At 53.1% G+C, this 16,104-nt stretch overlaps 2 protein-coding genes and 1 long non-coding RNA gene across 3 annotated transcripts; 2 read left to right on the top strand and 1 right to left on the bottom strand.

Moving 5' to 3' along the window:
- The first annotated feature begins 328 nt into the window (after nt 1-328).
- On the top strand, nt 329-1,584 carry RNASEH2C (ribonuclease H2 subunit C). The gene is made up of 4 exons (XM_008709007.2): nt 329-579; nt 768-964; nt 1,044-1,163; nt 1,451-1,584. The coding sequence occupies exons 1-4, from the start codon at nt 408-410 to the stop codon at nt 1,475-1,477; spliced, it is 516 nt and encodes a 171-aa protein (XP_008707229.2). The 5' UTR covers nt 329-407; the 3' UTR covers nt 1,478-1,584.
- Nucleotides 1,585-1,666: 82 nt separating this feature from the next.
- Nucleotides 1,667-8,946, bottom strand: KAT5 (lysine acetyltransferase 5). The gene is made up of 14 exons (XM_040638778.1): nt 8,646-8,946; nt 8,480-8,546; nt 8,083-8,151; nt 7,855-7,991; nt 7,415-7,570; nt 7,251-7,325; nt 7,074-7,148; nt 6,332-6,580; nt 6,165-6,254; nt 4,673-4,813; nt 4,407-4,590; nt 2,520-2,679; nt 2,314-2,395; nt 1,667-2,224 (listed from the first exon to the last, which is right to left on the bottom strand). The coding sequence occupies exons 1-14, from the start codon at nt 8,655-8,657 to the stop codon at nt 2,090-2,092; spliced, it is 1,632 nt and encodes a 543-aa protein (XP_040494712.1). The 5' UTR covers nt 8,658-8,946; the 3' UTR covers nt 1,667-2,089.
- A 25-nt stretch (nt 8,947-8,971) lies between these two features.
- LOC103679466 lies at nt 8,972-10,391 on the top strand. The gene is made up of 2 exons (XR_005837166.1): nt 8,972-9,121; nt 10,194-10,391. It is a non-coding gene; the product is annotated as an uncharacterized LOC103679466 (long non-coding RNA).
- Nucleotides 10,392-16,104: the final 5,713 nt, after the last annotated feature.

Below are 16,104 nucleotides of genomic sequence, written 5' to 3'. Positions count from 1 at the left end.
AGACATAAGAAGAAAAGGTTGATAAATCTACCACAAAAAAATTAAAGTCACAGTTTGGAAAACAAACCACAAACTCGGATAAAATATCTCCAATGTATTTGAAGAAGGGCTGATGTCCCCGTAAAACACACAAACAATTCTCCCTACCAATAACATTTTAAAAAGTATTTTTCGGAATAGTTTTAATTTTTTACAATATGAATGTACCACTGAAAAACATTTTCAAGAAGAAAAGACTGGGACTTGAACACAGAGAGGCGGGGCTCGCAGAGGCTCGGAGGGCCTCAGGGAAGAACTACACCTCCCAAGAGCCTCTGCGCTGATCGTCCCCGGCTTCCCGACAGGCTCTGCGCGCTCTACGCGCCAGCTTTGGCCTTGGTCCGCGAGCGGCGGAATCGCGGCGGAGGATGGAAAGCAGCGACGAGAAGACGGTCGAGAAGTGCCGCGTCCACTTGCGCCCCGGCACGCTGCACGACGCCGCCCTCGCCACGCTGCACCTTCTGCCCTGCGAGGTTCTGGTTAGCGGGCCCGCCCCAGTGGAGCGCTTCTTCACCCCAGCCATGCGCCAGGGTCCCGATGGTGAGAGCTCACTGCCGGACTACGGCTCCCGGCAGGCCCCGCGCCCCCGCCGCACTCTCCTCGGTGAGGAGCGGCGCGAGGACTCCTGGGGATCGTGGTCCACTGGAGGTGGCGGGAGGGCCCCAAGGGGCTTGCCCCTCAAGGCCTGAATAGGGCCCTCACCGAGGCTCTGCACCTGCCTCCTACAGGACTCGAAGTGTCGTTTCGGGGCCGTGGACTACGGGGCGAGGAGGTGGTGGTGCCGCCGGGCCTCGTGGGATACGTGATGGCGATGGAAGAAAAGGGAGAGATGTTGGTGGGAAAGGACTTCTCGGAGGATTCATGGAATGACGAGCGAGAGGAGCAGGAGCTGGCGGAACCCCCCGAGGCGCTGGAGCGGGACTTTGTGAGCACAAGGGGACAGGGCTGGAGGGAGGTGCGGGCGGCATTGGTGGCCCCGATGTTGAGCCAGGCCCGTTCCTCAGGACCAGTTTATCGGAGCCACCGCCAGTTTCAGCCGCTTCACGCTGTGGGGCCTGGAGACCATCCCCGGGCCGGATGCCAAAGTGCGCGGGGCCCTAACCTGGCCCAGCCTGGCTGCAGCGGTGAGTAGGTGGATGGCCCTCATTCTTCCAGCCCCATCCATTACTGCATGGGTTGCCCAGAATCTTGCCCAAGTGGATATGGGGCTTCAGGGCTGGGGAGTACAATGGGGCAGATGGAGCCTGGGTCTGAATGGAGGATCAGAATGGTCGGGGGCAGTGTGGCTTCCCCACCTCTGATCTGTCTAGAAGGGGCTATCATTCTGAGTAGCCAGGTCCCTCCTAGAACATGTGCGCCACCCAGTCACTCTATGTCCAAAATCCAATGGTAGAGGTGACTCCTGTTGCAGATTCACGCACAGGTGCCTGAGGACTGAGAACCGGAACATGACATTGAAAGCCACCCAGTCCCTTCACCCCAATAAACCAGCTCTTCATTTTGGAACCACGGATTCCATCACCCCCAATAAACAAGCTCTTCACAGCACCTGTGAGTTTGTGGGGCACCTTGGGAGGAGTCCCTAAGCTGGCACTGCCCCTTCTCCCAGAAGAAACTTTCATGGCTCTGGCCTATAGAAACAATTTATTGCCGGGGAGGGGGGGGGCAGTGAGGGCAAGAGAGGCCAGAATTCTGCAGCCAGTACCCAACCCCCACAACTCCTACTTTACAAAAGAAATTTTTACAGCCACTGGCCCTCTGTACAGAGTGCACCCCCCCCCCCCATCTCGCTGTACACAGCTGCCTGGCTCCGTCCAGTTTCTGGTTCATAGCAGGCCCAGACCTGCAGCCAGCTGACCTTGGAGTTGACCTGAGCCCTGAGCTCACCTCGGTGCTGGGCACCAGCCAGCCCCTATCAGGCCGGTCCTCTCCTTATGGAGCTGTCCTCAGCCCCACCTCCCTTGGTGTGCCTCTCGGAGGCCCCGCTAGGGGTGGGATGTGCTGTCAGCTCCAGTTCTGCTTTGCTGCCATTGCTGTGCACGGCGTCGGGTCACCACTTTCCCCTCTTGCTCCAGTCCTTGGGCGTGAAGTGCAGACACTTGGAGTCGATCCGAAGGAGCCGCTTGAGCATAGCTCTCTCGTGTCCGTCCACGATGTCCTCTGACAGCGTGAGGATGTACTGGCCCTGGATGGGGGATGGGCCCAGGGGGTCAGCCCACGCGGGGCCCGCACTCTGCAGCCCGACACACGCCTGTCCCCCGCCTGCCTCCCTACCTTGTAGTAGTTGATGAGGTTGAGGTACTGCAGGGTGGAAATGACATCCTCCTTCTTGATGCTGGTGATTTCACTGATCTCGCTGTGGGAGGGCAAAGATCAGGTCCTCTGGAGGCCTTCATCTCTGCCCCAAGCCCCCAGGAACCCCAAGCGTGAGGACGGACCATGCCATGCACCCCCAGGGTAGGAGGTAGGGCCGGGCTCACTTGATGGTGATCTGTGGCCTCTCCCCGCTCTCTGACTTCAGCCCCATCAGGATCTCCAGGATGGTCTGGGACCAGTAGCTCCGGTAGGATAGGAGGCCAAGGTCTGAGAGGGGCTTCTCAGGGGTCCCCGTTTTCCCTTCCACTTTGGAGAGTTCATAGCCTACAGCAAGGGAGCAGGAAGGGTAAGCGATCACACCTTTGTGCAACCAACGTTTCAGAACAGGAGTTACAGAGGTGAACTGCCTGATTCCCATCTCGGCCCTGCCACGTGGGAGTTCTGTGACCTGGCACATGGGGCTTGTCTGCTGCGTCTGTCTCCCCGTAGAACTAATGAGCATTAGCTCTTCATCTCTGTGCTGTGGAGGATACTGATGGGAGCAGCGAGACTCCACCTGGAAGAGTACTCAGGAGCCAGGGGAGTGCAGAGAAAATGACACGCAAGGCAAGTGCCTCTGATTTTCATCATACCAGACCCTGCCTGGGTCTGTGAGGAGGGAAGGCAAACCCCACGTGGGGTCTAGGCCTGAGGACATTTGGATTTGCAGTCAGATCAGTCCCCCTAGCTGTGACCCGAGGTGCAATGGCCCTACTAGGTGTTGACAGGAAGCAAGGAGAGGCACCAATGAACTTCCCAGGTCAGAGGGCAGCCATTCCTCAGCAGGTAACTGACCTCTCCAGGGATTCTCTGACTGCTCTGCCCTCCTCTACCCTGCGGACTACTGGCCACTGGCAGACAGTTCCCAGTGAGTCCCTCAGGCCCTGCAAAACCTTATATGGCTTTGTGTCTCTTGGCAGAGTCTTTATTCTCTCCTTCAGGGTCCTGGGGTGTCTCCATTACTTCTAGAAGCCCTTCTTCACCCTCAGTCATAATTACGTTAGGTCACAGCCCTTCTGCCTGCCCCCCCAATCTTTATCAGCCAGTCTGGTCCAGCCTCCTGCAATTTCCGCGGAGCAGCCTGGCGGGGAGAGGGACAGAGGCGGCTGCTTTAGAGGAACGCAGCACGGAAGGGGAAGGGGGCACACCTGGGTTCCTCCTCAACTTTGCTGGGCCCTCCAGTGCATGTCCTGACAGATCAGCTGGAGGCCACACTCGCCTTAACAGGGAGCTCCCAGCCCCTCCCCAGTGAACATCAACCTGCCCTCAAGAACTGCCTGCATTGGGCACTTCCGGTGCACCTGTCCGCTCCGGCTGGGCAGAACTGAGCACATCACGTTGGTGACCTTGTCTGATTCCTGTCTCCACTGAGGTTTGACTTTAAAGGCTTAGATTCATTTTCTTTAAGTGCCCACTCTACCAAACTGTGGGTTTCTTGAGGATGGGACCCCATCTTGGCCTCATTCTATTAATAGAATTCCTCAAATGGACCATGACCTTGATCAAGTCAAGCCTCTGTGTCTTCACCAAACAGCTCAGGCTCCCTCCTGTCTCCCAGGTCAGAGCTTGGTTATCCCAAGGGTTCCGTGAGTGGTGAACTGAATGGAGCGGGGAAAGCTGCTGGGAAGCAGAAGGGGGCCTTGCAGTTGGGGGACACCGAAGAGTTCATGTATGAAGGGGCAGAGTCCCTCGTGGGCTTCACGAGACGGACCTGCCTGAATCCAAGGAGCAGAGGCCAAGGCCATACGTGTCAATGCTTCCTTGTTTTTGCTGAGTCAGCATTGTGAACATCCACTGTCTGCAAGGCTCAGGCCACAGCGAGGGAAACGGAGCACTGCTCCTCCTTCGGGAATTTGCTGGATGACCCAGAACCAGACCGATGTGCAACAGGGGCTCACCTGGCTTCTGCCCAGGGCCCCGGGCAGGAGCATAGGAATCAGAGTTGGGAAAAGTTGGGTGGTGCTTAGAACCTTAGCCAAGGAAGAGTAAGGGGCTGAAAACCTAGCCCAGACGAGCAGGGCAGTCACCCTGAGCAGGGCAAAAACCTTGGGAGAGTCCCAGCTTTCTTTCTGGCCATCTCCTGCGGTGGCAGGGCTGACAATCACAGCAACCTAGCCCGTGTATAGGGGAGGCAGGCTGGTAGGGAGGCAGGGTCAGGATGCAGGCCACATTGTAGTCTTCCGTCGATTCCTTCTCCTGGAAAACGGGGGTGGGTGAGTTGGGGGGGAGGGGACACAGCTCGGGGCAGAGCTGAGAGAGGATCCGGGTGAGTGCTCACCTTGGAGAAGTAGCCCACGATGTGGAAGCCCTTGCAGTCATACTCTGTCATGACATAGAAGAGGAAGGGGTCTGTGTCATAGTACAATGTCTTATGGTCGAGAAAACACTTGGCCAAGAGACACAGGTTCTGGGAATAACTCTGCAAAGGAAAAGGCCTGTCACCACTCTGGGTCCCCTGTCTTAAACGTGGCTGTTTGGTTTCTTTACCCGACGCTGATCGGTGAGGGGCTTTCCTCCCTGGGGCCTGACCCATTCCATCAGCCGGGCTGTCCCTGCTGCTCAGGCAGAACGACTTCTCAGTGTCAGGGCGCCCGTGTACCAGCTCCGGGGTAGTGTCTGACCAGCTAGATCCCTTGCTGGGAGCTGGGGCAGGTTTACCCCTGTTCCCCATACCTCCATCTAAGTCCTTCTGGAGGCGGGGGGGGGGGCTTCTACTGCCCTCTGTGTAGCAACAACAGTCAACAGATGGTGGCACGTCTCGAGGAAGGCAGACTCTGCCAAGGTTTCGGAGAGCAGCTCTTCCCTGGTGACAGTCTAGGAATCTGCCTGTCAAAACCCACAACACACTCCCGCCTGCGGTCACACCTACAAGAGACTGATCTAGCCTACAACGCACAGAAGATACTCTGAAATGGAAAGTTAACAGCCTTAGGGGTTGCCCCAGCAAAATGATGAATCTTGCTGCTTTGCTTTACCTCTACGCGTATGTTCTCCTGCATATCAGACATGGCTTTTTAACCCTGCTGGGCACTGCCATCTGGACGCCAAAGTCCACACGTAAGAACAGAACAGTGTGAAAGCAGCACCCTTCCCTCAAGCTTCCTCAGCACCCAAGCCAGAGCTCTCCCCTGCGGTTCAAGATACCTGCTTCTCCCTCGCTGCCTTCTATGGCCCAGGAGTGGTCTCACAGTCTTAACAGTGCATCCACATGACTCCCTTCTTCCTTCCCACAGCCACAGACTAAGGCAGGTTTGAAGCCCCAAACCTGCAGTGACCCCTACTCCTCCCCCAACTGACCACCTTCTCACCATCTGAGCTCTCTTAGAAGAGCCTGCCTCATCCTCTCTGCCTTTCAGCCACAACGATCTCTACCTTTCACACCATCTGTACACCCACGCCTGCCCTTCAGAACCCCACTGCTTGGGATCCCTCACCCACCTATCCTTTATGTCAAGGATCAAAGATCGCCTTCTGTGGGAAGCTTTGCTGGCCGTTTCCAGGTCCTCATAACCCACCCTTTGTTTCATGACACACATCCCTGGGATGTTGGCAAATCTGTTTTGTCCACGGACTGTGAACTGAGACTTCGTCTAATTACTGGTCATCTTTATACCTCCACACCTGCCTTACGGCAGGAACTCAACAAAAGCGGGATGAGCTGATCTGCTGACCAGACTGCTCAGTGTTTTCCTGAGCAGGAGAGAGCTGCTCATTTAACTTCCCCCAGACCACCAGTGCCAGTGACCCCCCGCTGCCCCTCAGCCACAGACCTTGTTCTTACGTCCGTCAATCTCAAAGAAAGAGATGGTGCCTTTGCGGTAAATCTCATTGCCCGGAGGATGTCGCAGGTCACACTTGGTCTGAGGAAGAGAGGAGGATCAGAGGCCGGGGCAGGGTAGGGGGTAGTAGGAAAGCAGCCCCCTGGGGCCCCTCGTACCAAGTGACGCTGCAGACACTTGAGGCTCCGGCCATATTTGAGGCAGAACTCGCAGAGGTAGAGGACAGGCAACGTGGTGAGCTCCTGTGGGTACGGGGAGAAGTACCACGGCTTCAGGCGGTGCCGGCCCAGCTCGATGCACTCGATGTTCTTCATCCGGGTAACAATGTCGTCGTGGCTCCGGTCAGACACCAAGCTGCCAGTCATGCGTGGCGCTGACGGTATTCCATCTGAGCTGTCCTGGGAGTCCTGCCCAGGGCCAGTAGAAAACATCAGGTTACAGAAGACAGCTCAAGCCGGACACCTGACGGCTCGCGTAACCTTTCCACAGCTTTCCTTTTTCAAACCTAACAACCACCCTATGGGGGCGGGGGGGGGGGCTGGTACTATATTATATTCCCCACTTTCCAAATAAAAGGAAACTAGGAAAATTCTTAATTGCAGTTTGAAAAAGACTACCCAGTGACTGACCTGAACCAACTCTCCCTGGATCCTAAGCCTACCAACAACCATCACTGCTTACCACCTCTTGTTTATCTACTTATTTTTTTAAGTTTGTTTTTTAATAATCACTACACCCAAGGTGGGGCTTGGACTCACAACCCTGAGATTGAGAGTGGCATGCTCTTCCGACTGAGCCAGCCAGGTGCCCCTTCTTGTTTATTTTTAAACCAATCACTAAAGTCTCCATCCTGCCGATGTTCCCTCCTTTTCACCCAGCTCCCCTCTTCCCCAGACCTACCTCGTCAGTGCCCAAGCAATTTGATTTTCGCTTCCGTCCTGGCTGAGCTGCCACTGCCCTACGGGCTGATCCATTCTGCAGGTAAAATGGTGAGAACAGAACGGAGTGTGGTGAGAGAAGCCTGAAAGGCGCTGCCAGAGGGGAGACGAAACGAAGAAAAGGGTTTGGGGGACTCACCTGGGGAAAAACTGAGGCTGGGGCTGTCTCGCTGGGCACTGGAGTTGCTGGTGAAACCACCTCCACCTTGCGTTTCTGCAGAGAGAAACCAAGAAAGGTGGGTCAGAAGGTAGAGAAGGTGGGACCTCCGAGGAAAGCAAGGTCCCTGGAATTGCTGAGGGTACCGTTGAGCGGTGGTTGGGCTGCAGGCAGGAGCTGGAGGAGAGCGGCTGGTCAGGCTCGCCACCGGGAATGGCCTCCCGCTCCTTGGGCAGGTTGAAGCGGAGTGTGATCTGGACCGGGATTGGCAAGGTCTTCCCGCTGGCCTGGGCGGAGGCCGGCTGTAGAGATAGGTCCAGGGTCTTCCTCTGGGGTGGGGATGGTGGTGGGATGGGAAAGGGGAGTAGGGGCCCCTCAACGTGGAGTAATCAAGCCCCACCCTCTGCCCTCTCAAGGACATAGGAATAGCTACTGGATTCTGGAAGCTACAATTTGGCCCCCATCCTTTGCAAGCTGAAGCCAGAGTGGAAGGGTGCAGACTTCTACCCATCCAAAAGCCCCTGAGGCCAAGAGATGAGAAAAGTAGGAGGCAGGAGAGAAGAGGTGAAGCAGGGGACCTACTCACCACCTCTCTCTCTGGAGAGCCGGGGCGAGACCCAGGAAGTCCGTTCTTGGTGGGGGTCTTGGCCTCTTTCTTGGGGAACTGAATCTTCTTTAGGTCCAGGCGCTCGTGGGTCACCCATTCATCCAGGCGTTTGTTGACTGCAGCAGTGGGGATGGCTCAGGAAGGAATGCCAGAGGCTGTCTCCCAACCCCACCCTGCAGCCCTACCTCACCCGAGCCCAGAACTCACAGTCAATGTAATGGACGTAGAAAAGCTTGCGGCCACTGATGTCCTTCACGCTCAGGATCTCGGCCAGGGCTGTGGGAACAACACAGGCGGGAGCCTTAGTCGAGCCAGACGGTGAGAATCCACCCTCCTAAGACCTGATCTCCACCCACCCCCGGGCCGGATCCCTAAACCCCAGCACTTGGAAGCTTTCGCCCAAACCCCCTTTAGTCACCAAGTGCCGCCCCCTCTCCAAGCCCCGCCCTGTCCATCCGAGCGGCAGAAAGCCACGCCCCTCCTGGGTATCTGCGCCCCGCCCGTCCCGGGATTAGAGAGGCCCCACCCCCTCCCGAGGGTTCGGTTGACTCCCTCCCGCCCCTCGCCCTCAGGTTCCTTAACCCCGCCCCCCGACGTCACTCACGCCACTCATCTTCGTTGTCCTGGTTCCGCCGAAGCACGGGCAGGCGGCAGCCCTCGATTATCTCCCCCTGGGGAGACAGCGCGGCGCCAGGGTCGGCTACTGGGGGGCCTCGGGTTCTACCCACCTCCCCTGGCTCCCTCCGCCCCGCCCCGGGCACCGGACTCACCACCTCCGCCATCTTCCCTCCCTCCACTGCCACTTCCGGCCCCTCTGGGAGACGTCACTTCCGGGACTGAACGCGCTGTAGGCCTGCGCCTCGTGAAGCGGCCTTAGAAGAAGACTTTTGAGAGACACCCCTGCCCAGCTGGAAGCAGGCGGCCGTGCCGTTTGGCTGGCGGGAGAGTGGGGTGTTTTAAGTTTCGGCCCGGGTCCGGGGCGGAATCCCTTAAACGCGCACAACGATTGGAGGATAGCGGAGTCCGTCACGTGACGCCCACCGGGTGCGACTCCGGTCACGTGGATACGGCGCGGATCACGTGGGACAAGGTTTGTGCTTCGAGGACGGCCGGGCTCGGGCGTCTCCTAGTGGCAGCAGGAGGCGTCGCCGGGAGGAACTGCGCGTGCTTGGCGCCGGGGGAGGGTCTGAGGGGAGTGGGAGGCTGGAGAAGTGGGCCGGACTGCGAACGGACCTTGTGCCTGGCGGTTTGTGGACTTCCTTTCTTGGGTTGGGGGTTCAGATGTTTCGGCTTGTTTTGTATATTAGGTTTCTAATTTTAAAAAATAATATTCGTGCATGCATTCAACAGCTATTTACTGATCCTCTAGCATGTGCCAAGCATTATTCTAGGAGCCTATAATACGTTAGTGAATATGGTAAAGAAGCCTGACCTCTTGGGGGTTGGGAGGAAAAAGGTATAGATCACAAGTGTATTTAAAATTAAATTATTTAGTATATGAAAAAGTGATACGTGTTATGAGAACCCCCCCCCCCCCAAAAAAAGTGCAAGCCAAAAGAGCCATCTCTTTTGGGCGAGGTTGCAGTTTTAAACAGAGTACTCAGGGCAAGCCTGGCTGTAAGTGTATTATTTGAGCAAAGCTTTAGAGGGGTGAAGGGATGAGCCAAACAGTTATGTGGGAGGAAACTGTCTCCCCAAAACAGACCAAGATAAAGAGGAGAAAAGGATGATTTCAGATCATCACGAGAGAATGTCTATAGTGAACATTTTGGTTGATTGTCTTGTAGACCAGGGGTGGGCAAACTGGCCTGTGGGCCAAATCCAACCCTCTGCTGGTTTTCCTACAGCAAATGGGATGGTTTTTATATTTGTTCATGGCTGAGAAAACATCAAAAGAAGAATACTTTCTGACACATGAAAATTATGAGGCTCAAAATACTCACCATTTACATTTTATCTATGAGGACTTTCACATTAAGACTGAATAATTGTGCCTGGGATATGGTCCACAAAACCTAACGTATTTACTATCTGGCTCCTTACAGAAAATGTTTGCCATCCTCTGCTTTACTGACTATTGTGTTGCCTGTTCAATACAAAAGTAGGTTCTTGATTGTGTATATTGTGCTGTTCCCAACTCATTTGCTTAGCAACATAAATTGAACCCTTGTCACTAAGTATTCACTAGCAGTTCTTTAATGGCTACATTGTGTTTTGTTGTTTAGATTCATCTTCGCTGCCATAACCAATTTCCTGTTGTTGAGTATTCCAACTTATTTCCGATTTTCCCCTATTACAAACAGCGTCCTTCCTTATAGGTACAACTTCCCAGTTATTCATCCCAGCATGATTTGCATTGAAGATATAAGTGGGGGAATGATTTTATCTGCATTTTGGAAGGATCACCCTGGTGGCACTGTCTCTGGATTGAAGGAGGTAAAACCAGAACAGGACAATTGGAAGACTGTCAAAATTGGCCATTCACTGATCACAGTCAATAAATCAATAAATGTTTATCCAGGGCCTGCTGTGTATTACAGTTAGCATTGGTTCAGTCCCTGCTGCCTTGTCAGAGTCACCAGTGACCCCACGTTAATCCCATGGCTGCTTCTTGATCCTCTTGGCAGTGGCATTTGGCATGGTTGGTCGTTGTCTCGTCCTTGGAACACTCTTGTCCTTGTTTCCAGGATACCAGACCCTCCTGGTTCCCATCCAATTTCCATGGCTGCTCCTTATCTCCTTTGCTGTTCTGCTTCCTGTCCATCACCACTAAATATTCACGGGCCCCAGGTTCAGCCTGGACTTCATGTCTGTTTCCACACTCTCCATTCATGATCCCCTGTCGGCTTGTGGCTTTAAACAGCATTCACATGCCAAGGTTTCTCAAATTCATATCTTCAGCTTAGACCTCCCCCCCCAATTCTGTCCTCACTGCCCGTTTAGCATCTCTGCCCAGTTGCCTAGAGATCATGTCCAAAACCAAACTCCTGGTCTTCCTTCCCAACTGTCTCCTCCCGCTGTTTTTCTTGTCCCTGTCGGTGATGATCTATCCATCCAGTTTCGCAGGCGAAGAACCTGAAGTCATCCGACTTTACCTCTCTCACACTCCGTCAGTCAGCAGACACTCTCGGCTCTGTCACTTCTCTCTGCCTTCACCACTGCCACTCTGGTGCAAGCTACCACTGTCTCCTCCCACAACTATTGCAGTGGCCTCAGCCATAGGAACATGAGGGATCATTCAAAAATATTAATTCACGCCTGGGTGGCTCAGTCAGTTAAGCATCTGACTCGGGTCATGATCTCAGGGTCCTGGGATTGAGCCCTCGTCAGGCAGTCTGCTTCTCCCTCTCCCTCTGCCCCTCCTCCCACTCGTCCATGCGCACACGTGCTCTCTCTCTAATAAATTATTTAAAATATACATAAATATGTGTATATGTATATATATGTATATACATGTATATATGTGTGTGTGTGTGTGTGTGTATAATTCACACCGTGTCACCCTGATGATCAAAATCCACCAGTGGTTTGTCATTTACTCAGAGTAAAACTCAAAATCCCTGTATAAATCCAGCCCCATTACCACTCTGCTTCTCCTGCTGTCCCCTCACAATGTACTAGTCCCACTGGCCTCCTCATGTTTCCAGGACATAGTAGGAAGTTCCTCTCTCTGGTCCTTTGCTGTTTCCTACCTGCAACATTTTCTCCCCATTTATCCACCCGGCTCAGTCTCTCAACTCATGCATGCCTTTGCTCAAATGTCACCTTCTCAGTGAGGCCACCTCCGACCTCCCCAGTTAAGCCTGCCCATCCCCCACCCACCTCATCCCCCTCCTCCTTTGCTTCGTTGTCCTACATAGCCTTGATTACCAGCTGTCGAATCGTGTTTTTCTTATTCACTTGTTAACTGTCTTTCCCTCACTAGAGTGTAAGACTGTCCAGTGCTGTTTTCCCAGCTTCTAGAATAGGGCCTGACTCATAGTCGGCGTTCAGTTAAAAACTGTCAAATGGATTAAGCACATGGTCTCCCCAGGGAGCCAGAGGTGTGAACTGACATTTACTGCTGAGAGCGATTGGTCTTGTAAGGTGGGAAGGAGAGCTAGGGCTCCGAGGAGACAGATCCAGGGAGGGTCCCGGAGCATCTAATACATGACGTACAGTTTAGAGGCTGAGTGCGTGCTGGCCAGAGAAAGGACTTGGGGATATTCCCGGAAGTGAGGACAGCAACAACAAAGAGAGTAAAAAAGGAGAAAAGAAGCAGCTGGTGATCAGGGCATCAGGCATTCAACAACATTAATTGAGCACCAACAGTGTGCCACACCGTGCAGGAGCAACTTGAGGGAAAACAGAGGAGGCCCCTATTCGAGGGGGATGGACACGAGCAGTTCACATAATAAAACAAAAATAATCGCCGTGGAGGGGTAAGTGGTAAGTGTCGATGATAAAACAGTGTGATCTGGCCGAGAGTGAGGCCTAGTCAGTCTCTAAGGGCTGTCAGTCAGGATTTCTACCACCCAGAAGGGGTCGAGGGAATGTCTTGGTCGACATGGCCCAAAGGCATGCAAAGGCATTATCAGGGTCGTCAGCAATGAAGCGTCTGTCTTTCCACTCCAGCCTCCTCATGGTTACCTTCCTCCTACATTAAGGTGGGCTTCTCTCCTGGTCGCAGGACAGCTGCCCTGAGCTCTGGGGGCTACATGTGTCCGAGGCCAGGTCCAAGGAAAATAATGTCTCACCCAGCTACAAAAGGAAAGTCGTGCGTTTCCCTCTGAATGAACCATCTTAGGGCATGTGTCTCTGGCCGGGGGGATGGAATTCCACTGGTTTAAACAAGCCAGGGTCGTCCATCCAAGCGGCACAGCAGCTGCAGCTGGGAGAGGATGGAATGGCTGTAGAGGCCGCCAGGACGGCCCTGTAGGGCTGACATGTGACCTGAGACCTGAATGAAGAGACAGTGGATAAAGTGGATATATCCATACCCATAAGAGTGGATCAAGAAGTCGGGTACAAACGCGCAATGGAGTATGACTCAGCCAGAGAAAGAATGAAATCTGGCCATTTGCCACAACGTGGATGGAGCTAGGGGGTGTGGTGCTAAGTGGAATCAGTCACACAGAGACAAATACTGTACGGTTTCACTCAGATGTGGAACTTAAGAAACAAATGAACAAAGAGAAAAAGAGACTGACAAAAACTCTTAAGTACAGAGAACAAACTGGTGGTTCGGGGGGGGGCAGGGAGGAGGGAAATAGGTGGAGGGGATGAAGAGCGCATGTACCACCACGAGCCCTGAGTCGTACAGAATCGCTGATCACTATCGTACACCTGGCACTGCTCTAACACGGTAGCGTAACTATGCTGGAATTAAAACTGTAAAAACGAGGAGGGATAGCCCGAGAAGATCTGGAGGCGGCGTGGCGGGTAAGGGGGTCAAGTTCAGTGTTCTGCAGGAAAGAGAAGCCAGTGTGACTAGGGGGGTGACGATCTAGAAGTCAGAGAGCTAGCAAGGCCCAGTCACGGAGCCTTCCACGGCACACGTGTGAGGAAGTCAGATTTTGCGCTAAGTGCAATGGGAAGCCATTGAATTTGGAACAAGAAAATAACGAATCTGATTGAAGTTTTAAAAGATAACAGGGAATGAAGGTTGTTGGGGACACGACACACCAAGGAGCAGCCTGAGTATGGCTGCTTCTTACTGCCATGGAGGCAGGGACTGAAGGGGCCTGCAGACTGAGGTGGGCCAAAGGGGTGACAGAGAAGGCCCTGCCCGGCAGGGACCAGAAGACAGGGGCCTTGATCCTGTTGGGGGCTTGTGGTTCTCCACCCAGGCCCCAAATCTCTGGGAGTCTCAGATCCTGCAGGAGGATCCTTATCCCAAGAACTCGTCTCTTCAGAGGAAATGAATGTGGACTTGCGTTTTCCAAAAGTGTGCACTCGGTTACGCCTCATAAGATCCCGATCCATTGAAATGCTCACTGAACTCAACGTGGGGGTAAAAGCTCCTTGGCACAGAGTCCTAGGCAGAAGGTTCAGGTCTGAGAATCACCGTAGACAGCAGCAAGGCCAAGAAAATGCCCACTGGACTGACTGAGTCACCCAGGCAGCCCTCATTTCCTTTAAAAAAAAAATTTATTTAGGGACGCCTGGGTGGCTCAGTCAGTTAAGCGTCTGCCTTGGGCTCAGGTCATAATCCCGGGGTCCTGGGATCGAGCCCCACATCAGGCTCCCTGCTCAGCGGGAAGCCTGCTTCTTCCTCTGCCTGCTGCTCCCCGTACTTGTGCTCTCTCATGCTCTCTCTCTCTGACAAATAAGATCTTTTAAAATTTTTTATTTATTCATTTTAGAGAGAGAGATTGCACGACCAAGAGGGGCAGAGGGAGAGGGAATCTCAAGCAGACTCCACCGAGCGTGGAGCCCAACACGGGGCTCGATCCCATGACCCTGAAATCACAACCTGAGCCCAAACCAATGTTGGATGTTTAACCGACTGCGCCACCCAGGGGCCCTTCATTTCCATTCTTTTAACCTTTTCTCTCATCAAATGTCTGAATCAGATGGAGATTATTTTTAGTTGTCATTGACATGTACAGTCTTGTGATGTATTGGTTCATAATGATAAATCTTTCCATTATTATCTTTTTACAGAACGTCTGAAACTTTTAGTACAAGTCTATTACAGGAAAATGATTCAATGTTTTTGTCCAGTCATTTTTTTTTTAAGATTTCATTTATTTATTAGACAGAGATAGAGACAGCCAGCGAGAGAGGGAACACAAGCAGGGGGAGTGGGAGAGGAAGAAGCAGGCTCCCAGCGGAGGAGCCTGATGCGGGGCTTGATCCCATAACGCCGGGATCACGCCCTGAGCCGAAGGCAGATGCTTAACCGCTGTGCCACCCAGGCGCCCCCAGTCATTTTTATTTAAAAATATATAAAATATTGTGAAAGATACAGAATGACTTGTGTGTTTGCAAGATCATACGTGGGGAGTGGGGAGTACGTAGGTGAGAGAAAGGTGGGGTGGGGGGAGAGAGAGGCCCCTCAGAGGCTGGAAATAGACAAGAGCTGATGCCTGTCACAGGAGGTCCAGGACACTTCCTTCCCACCTGGAGCCCTTCCTCTGACCTTCCACTGCTCTTCCTATTTGCCCCCTCGGTAGTGTGATAATGCTTTCTCAGCTCAGATGACTCTTCCTCTGGACCTCACAGCCCAAGTTGCTTGTCATCTGGTGACTTGTGTGTTTCCCTCCCCACTTTCCTAAGTCAGGCTCTTTTTTTCTGTGTCATCAGTCCCTATTTCCCCAGTGCCTGCACAAAGGAGTCTTAATGAACATTCGCTGGAGAAATGAGTCTGACCCAATTACCCACGCATGGGGTTAGGTGCTATACCCATTTGACAAGTAAACCATGAAGGCTCAGACCTTGGGGACTTAACCAAGTCATAGAACCAAGGATTAGCAGAGACATCATTTGAACCCGGGAGCGCAGACCCCACCTCAGCAGAGAGACTCGGGGAGTGGTCTGAGTGGCTACAGCAGTGACTGCTGGGCAGGAATCCTTTAAGGACTGTGTCATCTTAAAGTTTATGTGAGATTTTCTTACTCGAACTTAACAAGAGTGGACTTCCTTTGTTATTAGGTAACATTTATCTGGTGCTTGCTGCATTTTTCCTAATAAACATACTTTCACGTATCAGGTGGTCCTCTGAGCCATGAGGATGACTTGGGCTCTGCCTAGAACCATCCTGAAGATGGAGGGTTCAGGAAGGCTTTTCAAAAGTTTTATTTCACCCCATGGGGCGCCTGGGTGGCACAGTCAGGTAAGCATCCACCTCTTGGTTTTGGCTCACGTTGTGCTCTCAGGGTCCTGGGATCAAGCCCCGCATCGGGCTCCACGCCCAGGATGGAGTCCGCTTGGGGTTCTTTCTCCCCTCTCCCTCTGCCCCTCCCCCACACTCGCTCCTCTGCGTGCTCTCTCGCTGTCTCTCAAATAAATTATTTTTTAAAGTTTTATTTCACCACAAATATACTTTTTGCTTAAAAATATTTCTATTCTTAAAAATTTTTTTTTTAAATATTTCTGTTCTTGGATGACCCACAACCATTGCAAAGCCTGGTCCACCTCCAACAGTGTTACCATCCTGTGGGTTTTGTTTCTCTGGAGAACCTGATGAATACATGGCCATAACACATGTGTTTTTGTGCCTGTATAGGATTGTAAATATGTGCAAAT

This window comes from Ursus maritimus, unplaced genomic scaffold (assembly GCF_017311325.1).
Source record: "Ursus maritimus isolate PB19 unplaced genomic scaffold, ASM1731132v1 scaffold_23, whole genome shotgun sequence".
Lineage (NCBI taxonomy): Eukaryota > Metazoa > Chordata > Mammalia > Carnivora > Ursidae > Ursus > Ursus maritimus.
Note: the sequence above shows the minus strand (reverse complement) of the source record. Positions and strands in the feature narration are given on the sequence as shown.